The sequence below is a fragment of the Xiphophorus couchianus genome, chromosome 19, assembly GCF_001444195.1.
Source record: "Xiphophorus couchianus chromosome 19, X_couchianus-1.0, whole genome shotgun sequence".
Classification (NCBI taxonomy): domain Eukaryota; kingdom Metazoa; phylum Chordata; class Actinopteri; order Cyprinodontiformes; family Poeciliidae; genus Xiphophorus; species Xiphophorus couchianus.
In genome coordinates, this window is record NC_040246.1 from 2,545,361 (window position 1) to 2,571,514 (window position 26,154).

Genomic DNA, 26,154 nt, shown 5'->3' on the forward strand with positions numbered 1-26,154 from the left:
ATCCCCCTCAACTAAGACCATCTTCCCTGTCCCTACAGAACAACAGAATCCAAACACAATGTGTTCTGTTTGGATTATGTGATACACCAGAGATGGGGAGCTCATGACAATGGTGGCATTGCAAGGTTTTCCACACACACACACAGTTTTTTGTATGGTCTCATTTCGGTCTCATTCTAGCAGAGTTTGCTGACTTCTCCTATAAGCTATCCCAAACTATAAACAGATTTTATTATCGCTTTCTTGCAGCAATGTCTTTGCTTTTGCACCTCTTCCATAAAAGCCATATTTTCCCACTTGAGCTGTGGATTTTTGTTGCTCCTCCAGAGGTACCACAGATCCATAAGCTGCTTCTTTGATGGCTGATGTCAGTTTAGGCGCATGGCCAAGTCTCAGTAGGTTTGCAGACTTAAATTTTCTTTTCATTTCACAATTATCCACTACCTTAAGTGTTGGTCCATCGTCTAAAATCCTAATACCCAACACTTCATTTTGCTGCATGTGAAAGAAGTGAAACTGATGAACACAATGGGAGAAGGAAAGACTTTTCAGCCGACGTCACATTTCTTTGTAGGCCTTTAAGCTTGTTTGAGACTTGAGTGAACTGAGGTAATCTGCCCATCACTTTCATCCTCCATGGAGTGGACTTATGCACGGGATGCTGTCGCTGTAGGAGAAGCGACATGGGTGTTACGGGTATTATGCGCGTTACGGGTTTCCAGGGATAACTCTGCTAAGGGGATTACCAAGCAGGGAGGGACGTCTGTTCCATGTGAGGCCTGCAGCCAACCTGCAGCGAGGATCAGGTTTTACCGATCACTGCAGACGAGCGTTGAGCTCAGACACCTCAGAACACCCCCGGGGGAATGCCTTTCCGAAAAGAATAAATTAAAAAAAAAATTCAACAAGATGTCTAAGGAAAAGCTGGAGAGCCTGGTGAAGCGCATGGAGGAGACTCTGTCGGAGATGGAGCAGCTGAAGCTCCGCTGTGGGAAGCAGAGCGAGGAGCTGAGTCAGCTGGTGGTGGAGCTCCGGCGGGAGAACCAGGAGCTGATCGAGAAGTACAACCAGCTCACCGTGGAGATGAAGGAGGCCAAGGAGATCATAGAACAGCTGCAGGACACAAAGTACGCCTTTAACGCCAAGGAGCGGCAGGCGCAGAAGCTCAGCCGGCAGCTTTGAGGGCCGGCGTGCTCCGATGGAGGCTTCACTGGCAGGGAATATGAACTTGGCTTCATGAAGACAGACAACGGAAAACAACTAGAGACGGAGGACGGGAAAAACCTCGTGTTGCACAAGGTTTCAAAAACCTGGGTGGCCAAGGAAGCTAAACTGAGCGCAGCTGTTTTCTTTAACATGTAGAGGGTTTTCTTTGACTCGGTGTAAGGATGGATGTAAAGCTTAGTAATTTGAACCTAAATCTTGTGGCTTAGAGCTCTTTTTAAAGCTATGGCTAGACTTAATGACCTGAAATCAAAGCAGAAGGTCTGGTTGTGGAAAGTGTAAACTCTGGTTAAAAAAAATGTTGTTTTTTTTCAACGTCCAAAGCGTTGTACTCATTAGGCTTTGGTAATAAAAACACTATTCCTGGAGCACATGATGCAAAACCTTGTAAAGATCTTAGTAAATGCCAACTTGGATTTGTTAGTTGTTTTTTTTTAAGTGGGTGGTCATCTATTTTTGGTCTTCTGCAGATCTGAGCGCTAAAAATACGTTATTATCCGTCCTTACCCTCAAGCATCTCGAGGTTTGAGACCGCGAGTCAACCACACTTTGCTGAAGCGGAAGCCACGTGCAAAACAAAAGCTGCAGACAGGATTTCATGCGAATCGTTTGTGCAACATTCTGCTGATGCGATCTTAAAATGAATTCTCATATATGTGCAATAAAGTCGAAAAGTAATTACCACGTATCTTTTTGGACGTACGGTTTTTGTCGTTTTGATCTTCGCCTACAAATGCATGAAATAGGTTCTAGTCTCATATGGGGAAATGCGTCAGATCCACGAATAACAAAGCAGATCTGAAGCATCAAGCTTGGTTGCTCCATCACCGTGATGTGAAGGTGGTTCTGCTGTATTTTTATTGGTAAACCTTTAGCAGTCACACTGACTGTGCTATGGAATAATCAGACGCATCTGTGCAATTGAATTAATCCTGCACTCATGCCAATTCACTCAAGATTCCAAATAAGGAGGGCGTTATTCAGAGAGGCAGCCAGTAGGGCGAGGAGTAGGAGCTACACCCATGGAAATTCTGGGAGATTTCTGGTTCACTTTTCAGCCAGAAAGTCACACCAAATTCAGCAAGATCGACTTTTAAAAGGTTTACTTTTAAAAGGGTATTCGTGTGTTAAGATTGCCCAAAGAAGAATTGAAAATTGACAAACGCTCAATTTGACTCCGCTTGATTTATTTCACATAGAAGAATTAGCAAACCTATCCAGTCATTAGATGTCCAAAACCAGTATTCTCCAAAAGACCTGAAGTTGTAACTAAAATAAAAGTTGGTTCTATAAAGTATTGAGTCAATAGGCGGTGAGTACACAAGCATGATGCACCTCACATTTCTCAGTATTAATCACTTGCTCTGACTTTTGAACTTGACTTCTTTTCCTTTGATACTTTGTTTCAATAATCACGAAATGATACCCCAATATTAACGTCAGAACTCTTGAGACGCGTCATTTAAAAAAAGCAGCGATTCGTGAGCTTCCACCCAATCGAGGCTGATCGTGTCCATGATTCTGCCCGTCACTACGAGTCGCTCAGCTGAATCGAAAAGGGGTGAGAACTGAAGTAAAACAAAAATCTCATGTTGTGAGAATTGCAGCTAACTTGTGAATGAGAGGTTTTAATTCGACAGTTTCCATTTGGTTCACCGACGTCTGCAGAGTCTCAGCAGGGCCCCGGCGGCTCGCCACTGCTTCACCAATTTCTTAAATATTTACTTCTAAAAGTGTTCCCAGCATGAACGTATTACATACAAAAAAAAAATTGGGTGAAAGATAAATACATGTCAAACTCAATATGTAGTTGCTTTAAATTATGTTTCCTCAACAGATAATTTTAGATGATTGAGGTGTTGAAGGGGGGAGAAAAAAGCCTCACGACTAAAATGAAAGAAGACATTCTTCTAAAGAAATATTTTGGCAGATATATAAAGACGGCGTTGCTGATGTGGTTTCCCTTTAAAAGCTCCAAAATAAAAACTTTGTTCTTGTTTACATGTAGTCCTGACATGTTTTTTCAGATGGCCCTGAAAATATCTATTATAAGAACCACTGGGTTGTGTATTGCCTTTGATGAGTCGTTTTAAGTAATGTTTGAAAAAGCGCTAGATGGAGAAACATGTCTTTGCTTTGATTATTTATTGGTTCCCTTTTTAGCTCCCAACAAAAATCTGAACTAATGTAATCAGAAGGTCGCAGCCTGTAAACCAGTCAATATTGGTAGCAACCCGCCTCCCCGAAAAATGTTTGCCCCCTTCCAGATTTCTTCTGTTTTTCCATTTTTATCGCAGTTAATTAAACAAAACCGATGAGGCTGCAAAATCTCAAAGTGCTACTGGTGGCAGTGTGATGTGTGCTGTGTTTTTCCAGGATCTGTACATCTTGCCTTAATTGACAAACTCGTGAATTCTGCACCCTAGGTGACAATTCACTGTCCGGTAATCAGTTCAAGGCCATAAACACAAATGGTGTTATGATGCGCACTGAAGGAGTCAGATTACATTTGATAGGAAATTAATGGAACAGCTTTCACTTGAAGCTGCAGTATGTAGCGTATTTGTTTTTTTTTTACTTATTTGTAAAAAGAGTCACCATGTCGTGACACCTGCTCAAAAACGACCTACAAGAGCCAGGAGGAGAGACTTGGTGCTGTCAATCAGGCTTGTGTACACGCTGCTCAATGTGCTAATTATGGCTGAGAAACAACTTAGCAGAAAAACGGTTTATCCGCCGTCATCGTGCTAACTGGCCTCAGTATTGTGGCAAGCTTCGTTACCTGGAAGAAAATGTAGTGTAGAGAGGAAAGGGGAGGATGTGAACAAGGTGTACACAAGCATGATTGGCAGCGCCAACACTCTCCTCCTGGCTTTGATTGGTTGTTTCTGACTGAGTTGTGAGAAGGCAGAGAAGCTTGAGTTTTTATTTTTACAGATCATCTGTCTCATACTATGCTGTCACGACATAGAGACAGTTTTAACACATGCACAATAATTATTTATTTTGCATATGTGTTGGGGTAGTAACACTTGGGGTAGTAATGCGAACATTTTACATCCATCCATCCATTTTCTGTACACCCTTGTCCCTAGTGGGGTCAGGAGGGCTGCTGGTGCCCATCTCCAGCTAACATTCCGGGCGAGAGGCGGGTTCACCCTGGACAGGTCGCCAGTCTGTCGCATGCGAACATTTTTATTTTGTAAAATGTATTAAAGGTACATTTTAAATATCGCTACATTTTTGGAGGTATAGCTGTAACATTAAACAACTTTTTGTTATATATAACAATATATATATATATATAACAATATATATATATATATATATATATAAGATGTGACCCACTTTTGTCTCTAGGGGCTTATTAATGGCGCCTATTCTTAAAAATAAAACATGACCGTAAAGACGGTTCCGGGTTGCCAAGGTAACATTTGGGACTCATTTGCGGCTGAAACTGTAACGGAGCCTTAACATTAGACCCACGTTGCGTTGCATGATTGCCCTGCTATTACATAACTCCTATTCACTGTACAAACACCCCGCTCCCTTTACGTCTGTGGCATACCTATGGAGAGCCAAACACAAAACGAAAGCTCGCGCTAACTGTTATTTGTGGAGTCTAAAATTACACGGTGGGCGTGAAACTTCCCCGCGTCTGCCAGGAGGGGCTGTAATTGGGCTGCGAGAGCTGCGGGTTAAAAGGCGCGGAGCAGACGCCCCGCAAAGAGCTTCAACTTGCGCCACTTTCTCCACTACCTGTTGGCTTCCTGCTGGGACACAGAGGAGGGAAGAGACAAAGGCTTTCCGGGCAGACATAGCCCACTTATCCCCGGACACGGCGGCTCTCTTTCGGACGCTTCGAGCCAGTCCTCCGCTGTCAGCTGAGCCGCGTCCACACAAGAGGAAATCTTCCTTTAAAAATAAATAACACTGAACAGGGTGAGTGAATATATACTTTTTTATAATCCAAAAATCTTTATACACGTCATTTAATTAGCATTTGTTGTTGTTGTTGTTTGCGAAGTGGGACCCCTTAACTGTCACCCCCCAAAAAACACACAAGTCAACGAGGACCCCGGTGTCATCATGACAGTTCAGGGGTTTAAAGGATATAAATATGTAGCCTAATAATAATAATAATAAACACCCAGCAAATCTGTTAATAAAAACTCCTTATTAAGTTCTGGCTAGCTTCAGACTTCTCACCTGGTACACCGGGCACAAGACACTGCTTGTCCTGCTGACTTAGAGCAGGATAATAGGCAATTTAGTTTGATAGAAGCGAGCAGGTAGTGACCTGAGGGCTCTATGACCTAGTGCATTGATGACACATGAACCTTACAGGAAATTTCAGTGATTCATCAGTCTAGCCGATCGGTGCCTCCAAGGGATTTTTTTTCAGGAGTCTTCATTCAAACTGAAACTCCTGGTTTCCAGGCTTCCTGCAAATTTCAGGGACTGATTGTTTTGTGTGACCTTTCTCACCGTGTCACAGTGAGGATGCAGATGTGTTCAGACCCACTCTGGCCCGGTTCCGTCATGTTAGTTTATTGTTGAAGTCTTTCTATGAAGCAAATGGCAACACATTGACTGATTGGAGAGAGGTACCGGGGTAGTGGTCCCACCTGTGGAGGGCGTAATGGCTCGCCCTGTAAATTTTCACTTTGGTTTTGATCATAGGCAAACACTCAATAGATAAATACGCAGCTGCTTACATGTCAGTTTTTTAGACTTTTGACTTTTTAAACTGTACCTAACACAGTTCAGAGTGACTCAGGATCAGCCATCCTTAACAAAAGGGGGGTAACTGTCCTCTCAGCGGGGGCGTTTGGTGGTGGCGACGCGCAGGTCGGGTGGGGTTCAGCAGCCCCAGCTGACCCTCATTCCTCACCTCAGGAGAGGCAGGAAACTCTCTGTTTAGCCACGGATAAACAAACAGTCCCTCCTGTTGCAACGAAGAAAAATATGTTTCATTCATTTAATCCGCTTGGCAATAGCGTAAGAAAGAATAAATGAGAGTGTAGACGTGGCTTTGTTAAACCGTTTCGAAGTGTCTCAATTCAAAATGTGGACTGCTGTAATGAGCTCTTAACGCTGTAATAGAAACAGTGACACAATGTCGATGTTGGCTAAATTCGTTTTTTGCTGATGATAGCAAAATCAAACCCGCACGGAATCACCAAAACGAGACAAAACATGAGTGGAAGGAGATCAAATACTACAAATTTTGAGATGACTTAGAAAAGTAGTTAGTGATGCTTGATTTCAGTTTCTTTTGCCATCATCATCTTTTGGCGTGGCAGCATTAGAGCATCAGGGACGTAGAAGCTCACAAAGAAACCTGGTTCTGTTCTGTTGATTACTTCTTACACAATAAGATGGAGAACAAAGTATTTTCAGTCAGAGGCCTGGTTTCACACCGCTGTAGTACAGACTGCTACAGGAGATCCTTCCTGCTCACAGTCATCAACCTCTTCATCAACTCTTTGAAAAACCATGGATAATGTGAGTTGCAACATTCGGTTTCCCTCTAGACTTAATAAAGTATTTATGAATTTAATGAAACTTTGTATACATTCATGTCTGATTTAATGTTTCACCTTGGTGTAGGATAACGTCGACTACAAACTAAACAAAAGCTAAAATGACTAATTGTAACCAAAATAAGAGACATTTGCAGCATCATCACCCCTTTTCTAAAAATGACATGTTCCAAATATTTTGACCCAAATTGATTTATTTTACCACCATGTCCTTTTGAAATCCTCTTATTTAGTTTTTATCAGATTGTTTTGAAACCTTTCCGGATGCAAAACAGACGGAACGTCTAAGATTATTTTTTTATGCGAATCCAAAAAAATGTATCCATCCAAAATGGATGGATAAACACGGCGTAGTAACCATAGAGTTGATTAGATTTAGATGTTCACTCGTCAAAAGTGCAGCTTCTCATCCAGTTTGATGATCAAAGCTCCGATGGCGCCGCTGCACAAACTGATTTACACAAGTTGGAAAGGGTTTGGGAAACGCTGCAGGGCAACAAAACCAAAGCTGTTTCAGTCAAGGACCTCATGCAGTCTCTTCTCTCTGGCTTCATTCTGAACGTGTCGGCCAGAGACTCGTGTGTTACATCAATGTCTGGGATGCTTTAGTTGCTCTGGTGGACTTTCCAGACTAAGTAACTTTATATCCTTTGTGTTTTTTTTTCTTTCTCTTCTTCTTTTGTTTTTTTGACAGGGTTCAGCGAAGATGCTACTTCCTCTGATAATCCTGCAGCTGCTTCTGGCTCCAGCATTCATGGTAAAGTGGTTCTGTTGTAAATAAAGTCTCAGTAAAGACAGAGGAGGTTTGGATCCAAAGTAGCAATGTGTCCAAAACCAAGACTCCCCCTTTCACTGGTTACATGTAGAAATCTTCTAATGTGATGTCCCTACCTCTGAATTTTGACACATTTTGTCCCATAGCTTTAAAAAACCAGTGGATGTTTTTAGTATTTCATGTGATGAACCAACTAGGCCTGTCACAATAAATTGTTCCAGAAATTATTCCGATAAATGTTAATATTGTTGATTTGAGACTGTCTGTAATATAACGATAATGGCAGAGTGACGTAGGTTTGCTTTCTCAGAAACTAGTAAACTTTAATTTTGCAAAGAACACTTACCAGAGGAAAAGGAAGACATTTTACATATTACCCAAAATAAAACGCAACAACCAAAAAACAGTTGATAAAAAGGAAATTAAAAAAAAACACATAACAGAAAACATTAAATAACATTTCTTATGGTGTCCCTGTGAACAAAACTAAACCTTTAAAAAATATTAGTCATTAGAATGGAAATGATCAAGCTCGTTTAATTTATCATGCGATTGATTTACGATCAATGCAAAGCCATAACTGCCAGGTGGAAGGAAAAGAATCGATCTCATTTTAACAAATAAAAACGGTGTGGGATTAATATGTGATCATTTTACTTTGAATTCATATTGATGTTGATGTGAAATGTGGCTCCCGTCATATAACTGGTAAGGAGCCACGCATTGTTTTTCTTCCATTTCTCTGCTATGCAATGCTTAGAAATTAGTTGGTTTCTCACTTAAACTCTCCATAAAATACAACAAAGTTTATGGTTGACAGCTTTGACAGCTACTGTATGATTTATTTTGTAGGGCGCTGTAACGATCAAAGAGTTCAATAGCAATAAATGCATTTTCAAGAACAAATAGGATTTTATTAAAGATATTTTCTGTGGAATTTTAGTAAGCCAAAAGTCTGTTATGTAATTAAATGCAAAAAATAAAATAAAATAAATAAAAATAAGCTGCAGAAAAGTTTTCATCTAGAATTGGTTGGAATAAATCCTTGTTTTTGAATGCATCCAGCTGCCCAGTGTGGATTACTGGGACTCCTGGGGTCCTTACGGTGAGTGCAGTCGTAGCTGCGGCGGCGGTGTTACCATGAGAACAAGACGCTGCGTCACCCAGAGGTAGGTCCTCTTTTTTTTCTTTTTTAAAAAAAATCTTGTTTCTAAAGTCCAGTTTGGCTGCATTGAGATGCCCACATTGCTGTTTTCCCCTGAGTACTAAAGCAGACAGTATTACGATGGGAAGAGAGTGATATATGAACTCAGCAGAGATGCTTGTCCTGAGTTGGGCGTTGGCTCCTGAAAAGGATCAGTTTGGCGTCAATATGCACTTTTGACTTGCACAAGTTTTCTCCTGAATGGGTTCTTTTAGGCCTTTAAGGTGTCATTTTGATAATTTTAGGTCTTGTTTTTATTTGTTTGTCAAGCTGCTTCTCCTCTTTCTCACTGCATCGGGATGCAGTTTGGTATATTAATTCATGATGGGTGTTGCTGCCAGAGCGTCGTTTTCACAGTTTGTTATTGCTGGTGCCTCATGTAATCCCTGAAGACATCTGTATTCACAAGATCAAGAATGTGCTTTCTTCTCAGCAATTCACCCTACAAAAACACAAAATCTTACCAGGTTTTTTTTTATATATATATAGTTTTCAGTGCAAATATCTTAGCATGCTTGAAATAAGATATAATTAACTAACTTAAGTCATTTCTCAGGAAAGTACAGGAACGTGTTTTAAGTAATAAATTTCTTAATATGGGTGAAAAAAAGTTCTAGTTCCACTGGCAGATTTTTCCACAGGTGACGCCTCCCTCTTGCAGGGCTGTTTACTTTGTTGCTCCATATAACTGTGACTCAAACATTGCAGTACTAACATGATCCGCTATGCTATGTTGTCCACACTAATAAAGATTCACTCACATCGGGATGCTTGATGCTTGAAACTGAGAGTGAAACTTGGCTTACTTTCTGCTTATTTAAAAAGACTGATACTCGGCATAATAGCAATAAACAATAAATACAGTACCTTGCAAAAGTATTTATAGCCATTGAATTTTTTCATGTTTTGTCACATTACAACCACAGACCTTAATGGATTCGATTGAAATTTGACTTGATACACCAACAGAAAGTAGCACATCATTTTAAAACCTAATGAAAGTGAAATATTGTCGATTTGTATTAAATCCTCTACTCTGATACCTTGATAAAATCCTTCGCTACCAACTGCTCTTAGACATCGTCTAACTATAATATATACAGCTTAATTTTCAATAATTTTAGCTCAGTATAAATTACATCTGTTCTGTTTTTTAAACAACAAACATCACAGAACTTGTAATGTTTAAAGCAGGGTTAGGTTACAAAACAACACCCCCAGGTTTCAACATTGTACAATCAATCATCACATCATGAAAAGAGTAGGAGACAACTGGCATTAGTCAGAGAAGCCGCCAAAAGGCCCATTACAGAGACCAACATGCAACCAGAGCTTGAACCGAATGGTTTAGATCGCAGTATATCTCTGTTAGAAAGACCCAGTCAAAGTTCAGAACTGTACCCTACTGAGAAACCGTGTAAAGGCTTGGAGATAAATGTTCGCTGATGCTCTCTCCATCCAGTCTGATCTGTTTTGCAGAGAACAATGGAGGAAAATGTCGATCTTTAGATGTAATTGTCGAACCACTGAACTCTGGCTCCCCAAAGCGTTGGAGCGCAGACTCACGTCGCACTGCTCAGATGTTATTCATGCAAATTTTTCAAACATAAATAAATCCGGATTACATTGTACTTAGTGCCGGCCTGCCGCCGTGTTGGGGCCCGCCAATGAGATAGCAAGAGCGTTGATGCGCCTCAGTAACTGAGCAATCCGTTCGTGTGGGAAGTTTTTGATAAAACCAACAATTTTACTGCTTCCCAACATGTCCGTGCAGCCAGTCAGTGAGTCAGACAGTCTGTTAAGTGAGTGACTCCCCTCTATACCTCAGTGATCACACAAAACAAGGTGCCCTGCCCATCTGCTCGCATCCCAATTGAACTTTGCCATATCTTGTCTTCTGGGTTGGCCTGAATCACTCCTTTAAACACAGTGATTTGATACGCTGAATCATTATGTGCTTTAACAACAACTCCCGTTTCGCCATACGTTCATTTCAGGCTCGTCTGTGAAAACAAAACTTTTCCTCCATTATTTCAGTCGTCTATCATGTCAGAGTGAAAGGCCCCGTTTTGAGCTGCGCGAGTCGGATTTTGCATTCCTCACTGAAAGGTTGTTCGGTATGGTTGTTTCGACGTGTCGTAGTCTTAGATCTGGCCTGCTGACAGGAGCGTGCCTTGCTCTTGCCAGCCTGAGGGCAAGAACTTTTAAAAAAAAAAAAAAAAAAGAAAAAGGTGGCCTAATCATGCGCTCGCTGCGCAGCGGGAATGGAGGCCTTGCAGATGATATTTAGAGCTGAAAGTATCTATTTCTGCACTTTCAGACTGCTTGAACTCTGCTTTTATATGGCTTCTGCAGCTGGTCATTAACCCATTTGCCTCGCTGTGATAAATAAGAGGGTGCTACCAAAATTTGGCAAGCTAAGATGGAAAAATGGACTTGTATTAAGTTGGTAGTTATCTTGTGAGAACCTCTGAACTTTATGTTCTTTGGCTGATTCAAAGATCGCCTCTGTTTTGTTTTGTCTCTCAACTTGAGATTTGAACTTTTAGCCCCCTGTCTGCTTTTTTAAAATGTCTGTAAAACAACCTCAGAAACTCAGTTTCCAGGATTCGTTACTCCCCTCTACACCTCAGTGATCAAACACTGCGGTGTGTGTGTGATATAGAGAAACATTTTCTCTATTTCCATGTTTATTGAGCATTATAGCGTACAAATAGTGTACTCCAGTGGTATTAATACAAATAATAATGATAACATTGATGCTAATAATGATATAATATCAATAATGAAATATATCAAGATAATTTCTAGTAATTAGTGTTGTTTAAATTGTTTGTTTGGACATTTTTTAATTCTACAGTCAAACTCTTCCATAGTTTCACACCACAGATTGAAACAGAAAAACATCTTGTTGTTCTGATCTTACAAGTTTTGAATTAGAATTTTTTTTTCTGGGATGATAAAGTCCTTCTTTGAAATAAAAAAAACAAAAAACTTTTGAATATTTTTGATATGAATGTTTTTCCAAGGCACTGTGCATAATAACTGTGAGTGTGAATGACTTGCCATGTTTAAAAAAACAACCCAAAAAAACAAACATGGTCAAGCTTGTGAAGCCACTGGTGTTTTTAAATGTGGTGTACTGGTGCAGAGTCATAAATAAATTTACACTTCAGTGCATTTATGTTTGTGTTTAAAAGAAGAGCAGTTTTAAGTCAATTCAGCGCTAGTCTTCTGTATCGTATCGGTACCGGCCGATACTAGGCTTCAGATATCTGCATCGGTATCAGAAGTGAAAAAAGTAAACCGGTGCGTCCTTATTATTAAGCAAACCATTTTCAAAGTGTCTGATGGTCTTTCTTTTTTCACTTCCTATTCTCACAGGACAGATGGTGGACACAACTGTGTGGGACCAGACAAATCTTATCGCATCTGCAACATCCAGGTGAACAAAGAAAACCGACAGGAGGACTGATAAAAAATTAAATATAGATATAATGTTATTTGAAGCAGTAATTATTTCTGGATAATTAACCTTCAGCCTCTCTGTTCCTCTTTGTTATTCCAATCAGGATTGTCCAGAGGGATCCAGAGACTTTCGGGAGGAACAGTGTTCCCAGTTTGATGGGACTGACTTCCAGGGAAAACGCTACAAGTGGCTCCCATACTACGGAGGTCAGCGTTACTCTGTTTGGGACATTATATTGAAATGAAAACCACAGATATTAGATGAAGCTGGACTGAATTTCTCAGTTGTAATGTGAAACTAAGTTCTGTCTATTTCTTCCTTTCTTTTTTTTTTAACAGCTGAGAATCCCTGCGAGCTGAACTGCATGCCGAGAGGGGAAAACTTTTACTACCGCCACCGCAGCTCCGTCGCTGACGGTACCCCGTGCCACCCGGGACGGAGGGATATTTGTGTGGGCGGAGTCTGTAAGGTAGCTTCCTGTACAGATCAAACAGATGAGCAAATCAAAGAGGAAGACGGGAACTTTGTTACATCTGGATATCAATCTTTTCTTCCCAGTATTAAATGTTATCTAAAAAACAAACAAACAAACATTGCTATAAAACTTCTGCGAACATTTTAATCAACTGAGAGCTTTTCAAAATTATGCAAACCCCTTTCAATTTTAGAAATTACAAACGCATATCCACAGCTGGCCCAAAGCATCACGAGTTAAGCAGCTGCTTAGGACCCCCACACCACCAGAGGGACCCCAAGAGCATGAAACTAGCATGATAAAATACACACACAATAATACAAACTAAATGCCATCACACATGGAAAAATTATTTCTATATTAATTTTATAGCAGGTTAAATAAATAACTGGTTAATCTTTTCCTACATTTATGCAGTAAATATCTGTAATAAAATGGTAAAGGGGTTTTAAAGTAATTAATTTTTTTTGGCTTTAAACTTTTTCTTTAAATATGACAGGGATTCATTTTGTTTTCGAATATAAAAATGGAAATATATTTTAGTTTCATTTCTTTATCTTTCAAAATTAAATATTTAGTTTAGTACATATTTATTTATTCTATCTTTTTTTTTTTGCAGCGGAGGCAAAAGTGACAGTATCCATGTATCACATAAGCTCCATAAATACATTAAAGACTGGGGTTTAATGAGACAAAATGTGAAAATATTCTGAGATACATTTTTTTGATCAATTAAACACAAAACTTTACCAAGTATGCTGCTGCTGCTGGTGGGGAAACATAAGATGTTAAACTTTCAGATTTAAACTTGTAAAGCCAAATGAAAATCTCTTATCATTCAGAATTTTGCTCTCTTTCTTGTTTTTTTGGTTTGTTTCTAAGAAACAAACAAGGTGGGCTCTCATCAGCCCACCTGATGAGAGCCACATTTTTCAGCAGTTTAGAGGAGGTCTCTCAGCAGAGGTCATGTTCACGTCTGTAGCTCATTTGTGATTAATGGCTTCAGCCAGAGGGGCATTTTAGCCGATAACAGTGATGTGCTGCCTTCTCCAAACTATGCAGGAAGCTCAAGTTTCACACTTTAAAAAAAAAAAAACATTACTCTCTATAGTTTTAACTTGTTAACGGGGGAAAAAAAGGTAACTGTATGATTCTTAAATAATAATAATTAAATAATTCACTAGTACGTATAAAATCCTGCCGCGGTTTAGAGGTTTGACTAGAAAATCAAAGAAACATCAAACTGTCTAATAGCATCATAGTTGCTCCTCCGTGATGTTTTCAGTAAATTAGTCACAGCGGGATCAGATCTCACTGCTTCCTAACTGCTCTGAAATCCTCACTGAGACCGTCGCTTTATTGACGAGAGGCGACTCACTCAGAGGAGCCGAGCAGCGGGGCGGAAAAAACTTTGTCCTGTTCTCACCTGTTGCTCGTAGAATCAAACCTCCGGTTTAGCAACCCTCATCAGCTTCATCGCACCAAAAGCCCCCATCAGGAAAAACTCAACCTGAGACCAAACGGGTCCCTGCAAAACGAGAAACAACAAAAGAATGTCAATTAATTCATGCAAAATTTCAGTGTCACCATCCTTCTCATAATTAGTTCTGTCACACTCACTTAGCTCACCTTGATTGGATTTGGGAAGATTTTTGAGGTATTAGGCTTGTAGAGGGATCAAGAGTTTCTTCCCTTTATTTGCTCCTTATTTTTATAACATAATCCATAACAGCGCCCCCTGTGTGAATCAAGGAAATACAGAAAGTATTATTTCTGATGTCTAGGGATGGCTTTTTTGGTAAATTGTTTTTCTTCAGTGAGCAGTGCAAAATACAATTTACAATTAACATTTACATTAACTCAGACCTTTACTTTTATTTCAAAATGTAAATTCATGAAAAGTGACAAAATAAAATAACATTTAATTGCAATTCAAATTTAGAGGCAAAGATAAAAAAATAATGAAGTCACGGGGTTCACTCGATGTAATGGCCCCATTCATAAAAACGTTTAAATGGAGGCCAGATGGGACCCATCGGGGCCAGTGTGCGCACTGGACATGGAAATAAAACTGTGAAGGAGAAAAAACCCAAACTGCTAATGAATGTCTCTGTCACTTTGCTCCTCATTAAAGCCCAGGAACGCATGTGACTGGCCATCTTCAATAGTGTTTGCACACTTGCCGCATGTTCAAAGATGTGGGTCAAATTGTCGGAATCCATTTTTTGATCACTCAGTTACCTCATCTTTGGCAACTTTGGGCAAAGTTGAATCAGGCTAAGGTTGCGACGTCCGTGTAAGTTGGTGTTTTTTTCCCCCGTTTTTCAGCGCCTGGGCTGTGACAACATGCTGGAGTCTTCCCAGCAGGAAGACCCCTGCCTGCAGTGTGGGGGCAGCGGCCAGTCCTGCCACCTTGTCAAGAACACCTTCAACGCTCGCAACCTGCCAGCTGGTACGATGTTGGGATTTCTTACACGAACACACGCCTACTTTGCTTCTTGCATCAAACACTTAGTGAAAATCTAAATTTGGGGGACTTTGTTGCTCAAAAGCCAGTCTGATTGTTTTAGCACCTAATCGGAGCTTGTCCTGATTTGCCAAATCTTCTTCTCCATGTAAAACATGCAATTAACACAAACTTTCTGCCTATTTGCCCCAATGCCTAAAAAAAACAAGACTTGTTGATTGTACGGCGAATAGCTGCCCTGTCCGCAAATATTTCCACCTGGTGTTTGGGTCTCACCTACTTGAAAGAAATACCTCACTTCCACATTAATTGAAGCGAGGCCAGCTGATGACTAGCTGCTGCCTCTCCTGCTGTGTTTGTTTAAAGGTACGGAGAACTAGCTTGGTGGTTTGTTTCAGGCAGCTGTCATTTCGAGGTACATCCCCCGACAGAATCTGGTTCCTCTGTGCCTCGAGAGTTCCCCTGGGTGGAAGGCCAGCGCGCATTCATTAACCCTGCAGGGCTCATGCAAAGCCTAAATATTGTTTTTGTAGATTTGCTAGCGTAAGTAAGTGCAGTTTAGCGGTCTCACAGTCCAGTCACCCAGAGCCAGGCTGCTATTAAACTTAGCCCTGTCTGTACGATATAGAAGAGAAAAATGCAGAGGAAATGATAGACTCCTGCTTCAAGACAGAGCGCAAGTGAGGTTGAAGGCAGACGAAAAATTACAGTCTATTTCAATTGGATATTGTTTTCTATTTATGTCATGATAAATACTTAAGCTAAAGCCTAGTCCCTTATCTGTGAACCCTGCTTGTTTAGGAGGCAGTAGCCGGAGGCAACTGCGTGCGTGTGCATGTGTGTGTCCTTTTGTTATGTTTTATTTAGGGTTTATGAGAGGCTATGGCCAAAGAGTGAGGAGGACAGAAGAATAAAGTGAGGAAGAGGTCAGGGATGAATAAGCTGAAGGTCAAAGAACTCAGATTACTTTGTTTCTTCCCCACAGTTTTGTGAACTCAGTCAACCAGAGGTATTTGTTGTACAGTTTTGTCTCAACTGCTTCTCTGACTGTGTTGTTCTTTCATCAAATTTTCTTTTTTCTGAGTCTGTATTCTCCCGTTAAAACTGTTCGATTCCTAAGTTAGTTGGCAGTCATTTCCGTAATCGATTAATCGCTATTAATTCAATTAGTCATTTCAGTGCCTGTACCAACTGGGATGTGAGGAAAAAGTGAATTTGTCTCTGAGAACATCTTCACGGTAAATTCTCCCCGATGCGTTTGCATCTGAATCCTCAGCTTGTGTTTTCGTCCCAGGCTACAACCAGATGTTCATCATCCCTGTCGGAGCCACGACCATCAGCATCAGAGAGACGACGGCCACGCGGAACTACCTCGGTGAGTCCGTGCCGACTTTTTGGAAAACAAGAGAAAAGGCAGTCATAGGAAATACTTCAAACGGTTTTATGGCACTCTGAAATTCATTCAAACAAGGCCTGCAAATAACGATTATTTTAGTAATTGATAAATCTATTGATTATTCTGACAATTAATCAATTAATCAGATAAAAAAAATGACACATTCTACATATTTTTAAAATTTAACGCCTTTAGCCTTTTTGCTTCATATTATAAATATAATAAGAGATGCAAATAAACAAATTCATTTCCGTTTCCAATTAAGAAAATTAATATTTTATTGCCTAAATTGCAACATTAATAGCATTCTTTTAGTAAAGCTAAATCAGGTGAAGCTAAATCTAAGCCACTTGAGGAGCTTTGGCTAAAATATTTATATATTTATAGACAAAGGTGTTTTTATCTTAAATATAAAATGTATATATATTTTTGCACCGTTTTGGCTTAAATAATGCTCTCATTATGTTGATTATTTGGTTATTTGGTATTTAGTGGTTTGTTTTTGATTCTGAATACTCCAGTTAGCGATTAATCGATTACTAAATTAGTTGACAATTATTTCAAGAATTGATTAGTCATGATTAATGTGATTAATCTTTTCAGCTCTAACTCAAACCTTTCTTGCTCTGCGTGATCAGCCATCAAGAACCTGCGTGGCGAGTACTACCTCAATGGCCACTGGGTAATTGAGTTTTCCAGGGCGACACCCATTGCCGGGACCATGCTCTACTACCAAAGAGGCGCTGAGGGCGAAAACGTACCCGAAACCATCATCGGCCGCGGTCCTACCACTGAACCACTTGTTGTTGAGGTGATTTTAATTTTTTTTATTTCCTCTTCCAGGAATTTTGTCGTCGCCAATAGTCTTTAGTGATTGGTTGTCTGATCCTTATTTATGTGCTACTCGACCTTCTCAGCTGATCAGCCAGGAGACTAACCACGGCATCGAGTACGAGTATTACCTTCCAAATGGCCGTTCCAGGCAGGGCTACTACTGGAGCTCTGGATCATGGTCTTCTTGCAGCAAAGAGTGTGGATCAGGTCAGACCAGAGGCACAACTTGGATTGATTCCCAAGCTCAAATACTCTGAAAAGAAACAATTCATTCCTCTGGTTCTCCATCAGGCTATCAGTCCCGCTTGGTCTTCTGCTCGATCGACAACGAAGCCTATCCCGACTACCTCTGTGCTTCTCTGCCAAGGCCACAATCAAACCGCACCTGCAACCCCCATCCGTGCCCACAGACCCAAAGGTTAGTTGACTGAAAATATGTCGGGCACATTTCTGGCAGCGGATCCCAGATGAATCGTCATCCAGATTTCAACTAATCATCTCCAAGACAGCTTTTTGACTGTTTTAATTTTTTCATTATTATTATTACGGCTGTCTGAAAGGATGGCATACCTGTATCCACCACAGTTGTGGAGATCCTCCATCAGACCCAGGGTGCTCAGGTAACTCGGGGTCGGTTGTCGTAGCGACGTTCAAATTGACTGCAAATACAAGAGGGAGATGAAACTAGAGGTGGGCAATTATCGCATTGTATTACCATTTATCATGGTAAATTTCTTATCATGATGACAGTTTTGATTTATGGTTGTCATGATAAACTCCAATTAATGAAGTCTAAAGCTCCACAAAACTGTTCTTCCTGTCTGGTTTGATAGGTTTACTATTATCTCCACTGTTTGTTAAATAAAAGTATAAATAAACACCAATAAATTAGATTAGTGATTCAAATCACACAATTTTTTTACGCGACTGCTGTCCCAATAAAGCACTTTATAAATGTTTTTTGGTGGGGTTATGATTGCTGTAACACACAGTCGGAGCCAGTGTTGTGTTCAAGACCACCTAACCCGAGACCAAGACAAGACCAAGACTTTTAGGGTCCGATACCAAGTCAAGACCAAGACCGAGGGAAGTCGAGACCGAGTCAAGACCAAGACCAGCGCCAGTATGTGACAATAAAATGTGAAACATGATCAAAATCACTAAAATTGATCTAAAAGACCCACATTCACGTAAAAACACCTAGATATTTTACACAGAGAACTGGAATAAACATAAACATCTTTATTTAGTACTTCTATGTTGTAATCACAGAATTTCAAACAATCAAAGTCGATCAAAATAGTATTTTCTCTGCCTTTCATGAACAGTACATACATTTATGTTGTTTTTAAATGTGCTATTTCAAAACCATGTGCAAATATGTAAAACTGAAAAAATGCCAATCATTTCTCTCTCGTATACAGATTATAGCTACATTATATAACTTTTCTTAAATAAATCTATATCTATCACTAAGTTGTGACAATATGTTATGAGACAGATAATTTGTTGAAAAAAAGATTGATCTCCTTCACTTCCTCCCTGAGCGACTACTGCCATCTGCAGAAATACAAACCCCATTGAAATACGTGCACAAAAACATGACTGACTTTTATCAGTTCTAAGACCCTTTTGCTGGATCAGATGGTTTGTTTTTGACCAAGCAGTGTATTTCTCCAGTTAGCACTGGGAACATGGAGAAAAGGCAGAGGAGCTCAATATTTTCACAGCTTGTCGGTCTCATAACATACTGACACAACATAGTGACATAAATATATAAAAAAAACTATATAACTTTTACAAAGATATTTTTTTGTTTTAACAAAGTTACATACTGCATCTTTAACTCTGCTGTTGAATGGATGTAGCAACTTATACATAACATACATAATAAAGAAATCTGACATTTAGAGGCCCAACTGCATGCGTTTCAAAAATAAAATTATACAACTGGAAGCAGTTTCATAATACGCCAAAGCTTTAGAAAACGTCAATGGCAAAACTCGAGAACAAGGATAACCATGTAGTTGAACAGTGGTTGAAATAAAGTAGGTGATACATAAAATTAGTTTAAAGTAAGGTTTCATTGCACTTCAGAAAGATTAGAGACTGCAGCATTTTTGCACCTAAACGTGCACGATGGGGTCTCATTACAATGCCTCCTCGACTAAAAACCCTTTCCACTGGTGCAGAGGAGGCAGGGACGGATAGCACTTTCAAAGCCAAATTGTGCAGTTGAGGATATTTGGACTGGTTTTCTCCCCAGAAGGCAAGAGCATTGTCACTGTCACAGTCTCTTATATCATTAAAGTATCTGTTTAATTGTGTTGCAATACTTGAATTCTGGACAGAGGAGCTGTGCTTCTTATGTGCCTTGTAGCGTGACAGAAGTCGAGGGCATTTGGCTGGTGGCGAATGACTGGTTGGATCCACATTCATGGCTTCTGAGCACTTGTCATCTGTACTCTCCATGTTCTCCACCCCAAAGATCAATGTGTCTGAAAAACACAAACACAATGACTGTGTTAGTTTTCAAGAACTTTGAGTGTACAAAATAATGTTTATGACAAAAGTAAACTGATGAAAAGAAGACTATAAATTCCACTTTATGATTTAAGGCTTTATGTGCTACGAATTTAAGACATTTTAAGATTTATAATTTTGCAAATAAGACTTTTTTTTCAGCAAAGAAAAATGCATACCAACCTGTCAGTGTCTTCTTAAGTTCATCTCTGAACTTCTTCACCGATGCTGCATTACCTCCGTTGGTAACATCTAAATCCACCCAGCTTAAGCCAAACTGTGGATCCAGCATGGCAGCAAAGAAGTACACATCATGGTTAAAAGGTTCCTCTCTTCCACTGTCTTTGGCCATGTTTGTTTTTGTAAAGATTCCAGAAAATCTTTTCACCAGAGACTGCTGGAGGGCTCTGACCAACGGCCGGCACTGCATTCGGGTCTCCTCCATCTTGAGGAGGTGTGTGTTCAAGTCCAGTACAGTTGGAACCACCATACTAATAGTCACTGATCTTTCCCCTTGGGTCAGCTCTGTTGCTTCAGCAAATGGAGAAAGAACTATACATAGCTCCTTTAGCTGGTTCCACTCCCGCGCACTGAACACGACATCCTCATAGTCTTTGTTGCACATTTCACTGAGTGATTTGTGTTCTAGAGTTGTAAGGGCCTGTACTTGTTTAAATGTACTGTTCCAACGAGTTGTATTTGCAGCTGGAACACTTTTATTGGTGCCAAATGCAGCCTCAAACTTATCTTTAAATTGTGAGCTGCTATGTAAAAGGGTTGCGAACTTTGACGTTTTTGCTATGGTGCGAGAAATGGTCTTGACCTCCTTCATACCATCATGCACAACTAACTGGAGAGAGTGTGCAAAGCAGGAAAGACGTTCACCAGATGACCATGGTAAGTCAATGTCTTCCTCTGAATTAATGTCCTCCCACAAGTGCTCGTCATCTAAATTATCCTCTTCACTCTCACTGTCATCAGATTGCTGCTGGGGCATGTGTACTTTGAAAGCACATTTCATATTGGGTGCATTGTCTGTTATGATATAGCTAATTTTGTCACGAATACCATATTCCTCAGTGATCTCCTCAAAGGCAGACGCAATGTGCTCTCCAGTATGCCTCCCTGTAAAACGCCTACAGTCCAGCAGGTAGGATTCAAGTGCATAGCAATCTTTAGATTTGTAGCACACATGGGCAGTCACCCCAAGAAAGGAGCGTAGCCTGCGATCAGACCAAAGGTCAGTTGTTAATGACACAGACGACTGGGTCTTCAGTTTCTCCAAGACAGTTTCCTTGACTTTTCTGACCAATTCTGGAATTCGTCTCTCAGAAACTGTTTTTCTAGAGATTGGTGTGTATTTACTGTCCAGGACTTCAAGAAAGTGTTTAAAGTGTCCATTTTCCACGAGGGAGAGGGGCAGACAACATCCAATGATCAAATCTTGAACAATGGCTTCACTGATGGCTTGCTGCCTTGGCGATTGTGGGCTGTAGAGCTGCACTTTCTGTGTAAATAACGATATTGTTGGCTGTGTGACATCACTCTGTTGCCCTGCCTTGTATTCCAGGAACCTAATAAATAGGACATAGAAATCAGTTTATCTGATCATATGAACATCAATTACATAAGAAAACAACCTTAAAAATAAGTAGGAACTTTACAAATACATGTCAAATATGTGTAATGTAATGTTACTAGAAACGCATGTAGATAAACAAAATGCAAATCAATGGTATTTTGGCCATCACATTTTTGAAATGGATAAACAAGTAAGTTAAATGACTGATATGGTATGAACCATAGAGAGTGAACTGGTAAAAAGTTACTTATTGACCTGAAATTGTAAATGGCAACATAACAATGTGGTTTCTAAAAGTAATTTGCCTATATCCATACAAAGCAACTAATTTATTAATTTTTCATAAGGTGAGGCATATTAGTCTCTTCACTCTCTGCTTATATCTATAGACTAGTTCCCACAGCCAAACAACAGAGCATCACCTCCACGTCTTATCTTCAATGTCAGGAGCTATATCCAGCTCCTAAGGTCAATGTAACTTACATTGACCTTAGTTCATAATTATGAGACAGTGAATGAATTCATTCACTGTCTCATAATTGTTTTTCATGAGAAAGAAAAAATCTAACTTAGGAACAGGATGTTATTATATGTCCAGTCGACTCAGTCTCTCAAGGTTAACTGCATTTGCTTACTTCCCTTAATAATGTTAATTGTAGGACCAATGCAAGAAAATACAACTTATTTAAGGTTAAGCATATCAGGTTTGGCACATTAATAAATTATATATGATGGCTTTGGAGACATTGGGGTTACCCACCAGCACAAGCCAGCACATGCTGACAGAACCATTACGTTCTGTCATGGTTACGTTACAGAACGTAACCATTACGAACCATTAGGTTCTGTCATGGTTACTTATTGACAGAACCATTACGTTCTGTCATGGTTACGTTACAGAACGTAACCATTACGAACCATTAGGTTCTGTCATGGTTACTTATTGACAGAACCATTACGTTCTGTCATGGTTACGTTACAGAACGTAACCATTACGAACCATTACGTTCTGTCATGGTTACTTATTGACAGAACCATTACGAACCATTACGTTCTGTCATGGTGACTTATTGACAGAACCATTACGAACCATTACGTTCTGTCATGGTGACTTATTGACAGAACCATTACGAACCATTACGTTCTGTCATGGTGACTTATTGACAGAACCATTACGAACCATTGTTCTGTCATGGTGACTTATTGACAGAACCATTACGAACCATTACGTTCTGTCATGGTGACTTATTGACAGAACCATTACGAACCATTGTTCTGTCATGGTGACTTATTGACAGAACCATTACGAACCATTGTTCTGTCATGGTGACTTATTGACAGAACCATTACGAACCATTGTTCTGTCATGGTGACTTATTGACAGAACCATTACGAACCATTGTTCTGTCATGGTTACGTACGTCACCTTATTATGGTTATTAAACATAGGTAGAGACTTCCACATCAGTCTTCTCCTTCATGAGAAGTATTGAACAAGAACCAAAATATATTACGATTATCCATTCAGACTTTTATTTTTGCTCTGCTTCCACCTATGTGCTGCAATCCACTCATGAAGCCGACAGAAATACGGAGACATGTTCAGGAAAGCTGTAATTGAAACAGCGTTGTCCATGCACAACACGAATCAACACTTCTTTAAATTAAATCAGTAATGTCCGACATGTTTTCACAAACACTACTAGGTGACAACTTGTGCATCAAGCTAGGTGGCAAATAGCGGATAAGAAAGGAGAACATTCACCCTAAAAGATAAAGCACACATATATAACTTTAGCTAACTTAATATGTGTAGCTAATATTGAAATAAGAACTGTGTGATGGCCGGGTAGAATAATTTTGATACCGAGGAAATTGCTTACGTTAACTTGCTAGCTTTCCTAATATCACTTTTACACACAGCTTACCTTTCTTTGTGCTTTCTTTCAAGGTGTCGATAAAAGTTGGACGTAGTCCCCACCGTCTCTGATAGTGAAGCACTGCAGAACTTACATTGCGCTGTATGCTTTTTTCTCAATGTTGCTTTACATTGTATTGTTTGTGATTTAAATAGCCAAATTTTATAACCGATGATTTGGCCGACATCTTATCCCCTTCTCAGACAACCACTTGTAACTTTCAATCGAAGTGCTGCAGTCCGCGCTCAAGGTGAAAGGGGGTGGGGCGACAGCAGTTAAAAAAACAACAACATGCATTTACCAATGAGACGGGTTATTGCTTGGATTTGAATCAGGAGTGCATCCAATAAAAAGAAGGATCTTAAAGAAATTGATACTGATGATTTAGCGTTATTTTCACAGTTGTGGTCTTGACCGGTCTTGAAATAAAATACCGAGTCCTCAATGTCCGAGACCGAGACAAGACCGAGACCAAATGTGGTCGAGTCCGAGACAAGACCGAGACTATCAAAAAATGGTCTTAAGACCGGTCTCGAGACCAAGACCGTTTTCGAGTACTACAACACTGGTCGGAGCCATACAGTTAACTAAAACAGATCTTAGAAATATTTCTTATCATCACTTTTATCGTTATCACAAAATATTGTGATAAAACTTCGTAGCCCACATCACCCACCTCTAGATGAAACATCTCCTTTTTGGCAGTCTTATTAGTTAGTCTACATTTTCTTTGTCAATTTGAGATACTTTGGTTAATATTTGGCTTCAGATCTATAAAATGTGCTGAATTCGCCAAAGCAGAATCATAAATCTCTGAACTATCCATTCAGAATCCCATGATCTCTCTCTTCGCTCCTGTTTGCATGTAGAGCAAACGCCTATTCCTGCATGTAGAGTAAGAACAAAGTTACGTGGCATCTGTCCTGCTCAGAGATCCTCTTTCACATTGGATCTGCTTACCCTGTGGAACATACAATGGAGATCTGACTCCTCTGACCTTGTTAACCCCCCGGCCTGCAGCCTCCACACCTGATTTCTGAGCTGGACTGATTGCTACAATAAATCACGCAGCTTTCTGTCCTTGTCCATTAACGTAGCAATGTATTGTGAACTGTTCTTAGCTCATAGTTTGTCTTAAAGTGTTGCTGTTTTGTCTACGTAGAACAGAGCAATTTTTGTCAATTCGCTAACCAATTCCTGGATCAAATATGGATTAATCCAACCCTAAGTTGAGTTAACGCAACATACTGGGTTTAGGTATGTTGCATTGGTCAAAGTGGCTAATAGACCTTTATCATGCGACAACAAATTTTGCTGGACGATAAATTGTTCTTGAAGTTACTTCAATAAACGATAATATTGTTGTTTAGAGATTGTTTTTAGGTGATATAATGGTAATGGCAAAAATAACCATGCAAAAACACATTCTAAAAGACCAGTAAACTTTAACAACATTTAATACTGCAACTGGAAGATGTTTGAATATCCAAAATAAAGAAAATGGATTTTGAAGTCTTTGTAAACAAACATGTCCTTCAAAAAAGGGCTAGTAAACACCAAAGCACCAAGCTGAAGACTTTAATCATCCAGATTTTAGTAGAAAGACAGAAAAGAAGAGATGAACAATAAATTATGCCAATGGAAATAATTGAGTTTGGTTTAATTTATCATTCGATTAATTGACTTATTGATTATTGTGACAGCCCTAGCGGCTAATGTTTGGACTTAAAGCTAAACATTAGCTAAACATTTATGCAGATTTGTTAAAGCAGTCACTATTTCCTGATAGTAGAACATGAGATAGGTAATCTGTGAAAAAATCGATTTCCTCTGCGTCCTCCCTGTTTCCCTACTGCCATCTGCAGAAATGCACCGCTCCAGGTCAGAAACGGCCAATCAGAGCCAGGAGGAGGCTCTTAGTGCTGTAAATCATGCTTGTATACGCACTGCTTATAGATAGATAGATTATAGATTAGTTTTGCATGAGAAAGTCCATTTTACAATCAATCTCATATTACTGTAATAGCTTTAATTAAATCCCTTTTAGCAGTAGATCTTCAGTGTTTTAGTAGCTACACATGAGGAGTGACGAGGCTAACTTTTGTCCATCTTTGCGACGGCTTTCCCAGCTGGAGAACTGGGGAGTGGAACGCCTGCTCTGTGACCTGCGGTGGGGGCTCTCAGCTGCGCTCCGTGCAGTGCATACTGCACGATGCGTCTGGCCCCCAGGTGGTGGAGGACGTCGTTTGTGCCGCCTACGTTGACGCACCTCCCTCTCTGCGGACCTGCAACATGCACAAATGCGCAGAGTACCGTGTGACCGGATGGAGCTCGGTGAGTAAAGGGGGACCAAACAGCAGGACAGACCTTTAGAAATTGACATTTTTAAATAAGTACTTTTGTCCGCAACATTTTTTAAAATATAGATGACCGATGTGTTGCTTTGCAGTGCTCAGTGAGCTGCGGGTCAGGCGATCAGACCAGAGACGTCACCTGTGTGGGATCAGGTGGCACCATGTTAGAAGAAGCATCCTGCAGGACTTTGCTCCGCCCACCTTCCGTCCAGCCGTGTGAGATGCCCGCTTGTCCCAAACAGATCCATTGGCATGTGGGAGCCTGGGGGCTGGTGAGTCGGATGCACACGTTCTCATAGATATTGGTCGTCTGAAATTTAACTGTCTTGTAAAGTTACCAAATGCCAATTTGGCATTTCAAAAAGGAATTTGCTTAATGGAAAGAT

General features: G+C 40.1%; 2 protein-coding genes across 2 annotated transcripts in view; one reads left to right on the forward strand and one right to left on the reverse strand.

The window, feature by feature from the left end:
* The first annotated feature begins 4,818 nt into the window (after window positions 1–4,818).
* The window catches only part of paplna (papilin a, proteoglycan-like sulfated glycoprotein), a 33,350-nt gene continuing 12,014 nt past the window's right edge, over window positions 4,819–26,154 (forward strand). The window contains exons 1-13 of the mRNA XM_028001293.1: window positions 4,819–5,166; window positions 7,465–7,527; window positions 8,611–8,714; window positions 12,134–12,194; window positions 12,322–12,424; window positions 12,557–12,687; window positions 15,022–15,145; window positions 16,455–16,535; window positions 17,195–17,367; window positions 17,474–17,597; window positions 17,682–17,808; window positions 25,544–25,748; window positions 25,864–26,040. Of these exons, the coding sequence (XP_027857094.1) occupies window positions 7,477–7,527; window positions 8,611–8,714; window positions 12,134–12,194; window positions 12,322–12,424; window positions 12,557–12,687; window positions 15,022–15,145; window positions 16,455–16,535; window positions 17,195–17,367; window positions 17,474–17,597; window positions 17,682–17,808; window positions 25,544–25,748; window positions 25,864–26,040 (1,461 nt within the window). The 5' untranslated portion in view covers window positions 4,819–5,166; window positions 7,465–7,476. The remainder of the gene's footprint in view (window positions 5,167–7,464; window positions 7,528–8,610; window positions 8,715–12,133; window positions 12,195–12,321; window positions 12,425–12,556; window positions 12,688–15,021; window positions 15,146–16,454; window positions 16,536–17,194; window positions 17,368–17,473; window positions 17,598–17,681; window positions 17,809–25,543; window positions 25,749–25,863; window positions 26,041–26,154) is intronic.
* Window positions 18,794–23,984, reverse strand: LOC114134610 (uncharacterized). Its single transcript, XM_028001346.1, has 3 exons — window positions 23,424–23,984; window positions 20,097–21,487; window positions 18,794–19,888 (listed from the first exon to the last, which is right to left on the reverse strand). The coding sequence occupies exons 2-3, from the start codon at window positions 20,932–20,934 to the stop codon at window positions 19,461–19,463; spliced, it is 1,266 nt and encodes a 421-aa protein (XP_027857147.1). The 5' UTR covers window positions 20,935–21,487; window positions 23,424–23,984; the 3' UTR covers window positions 18,794–19,460.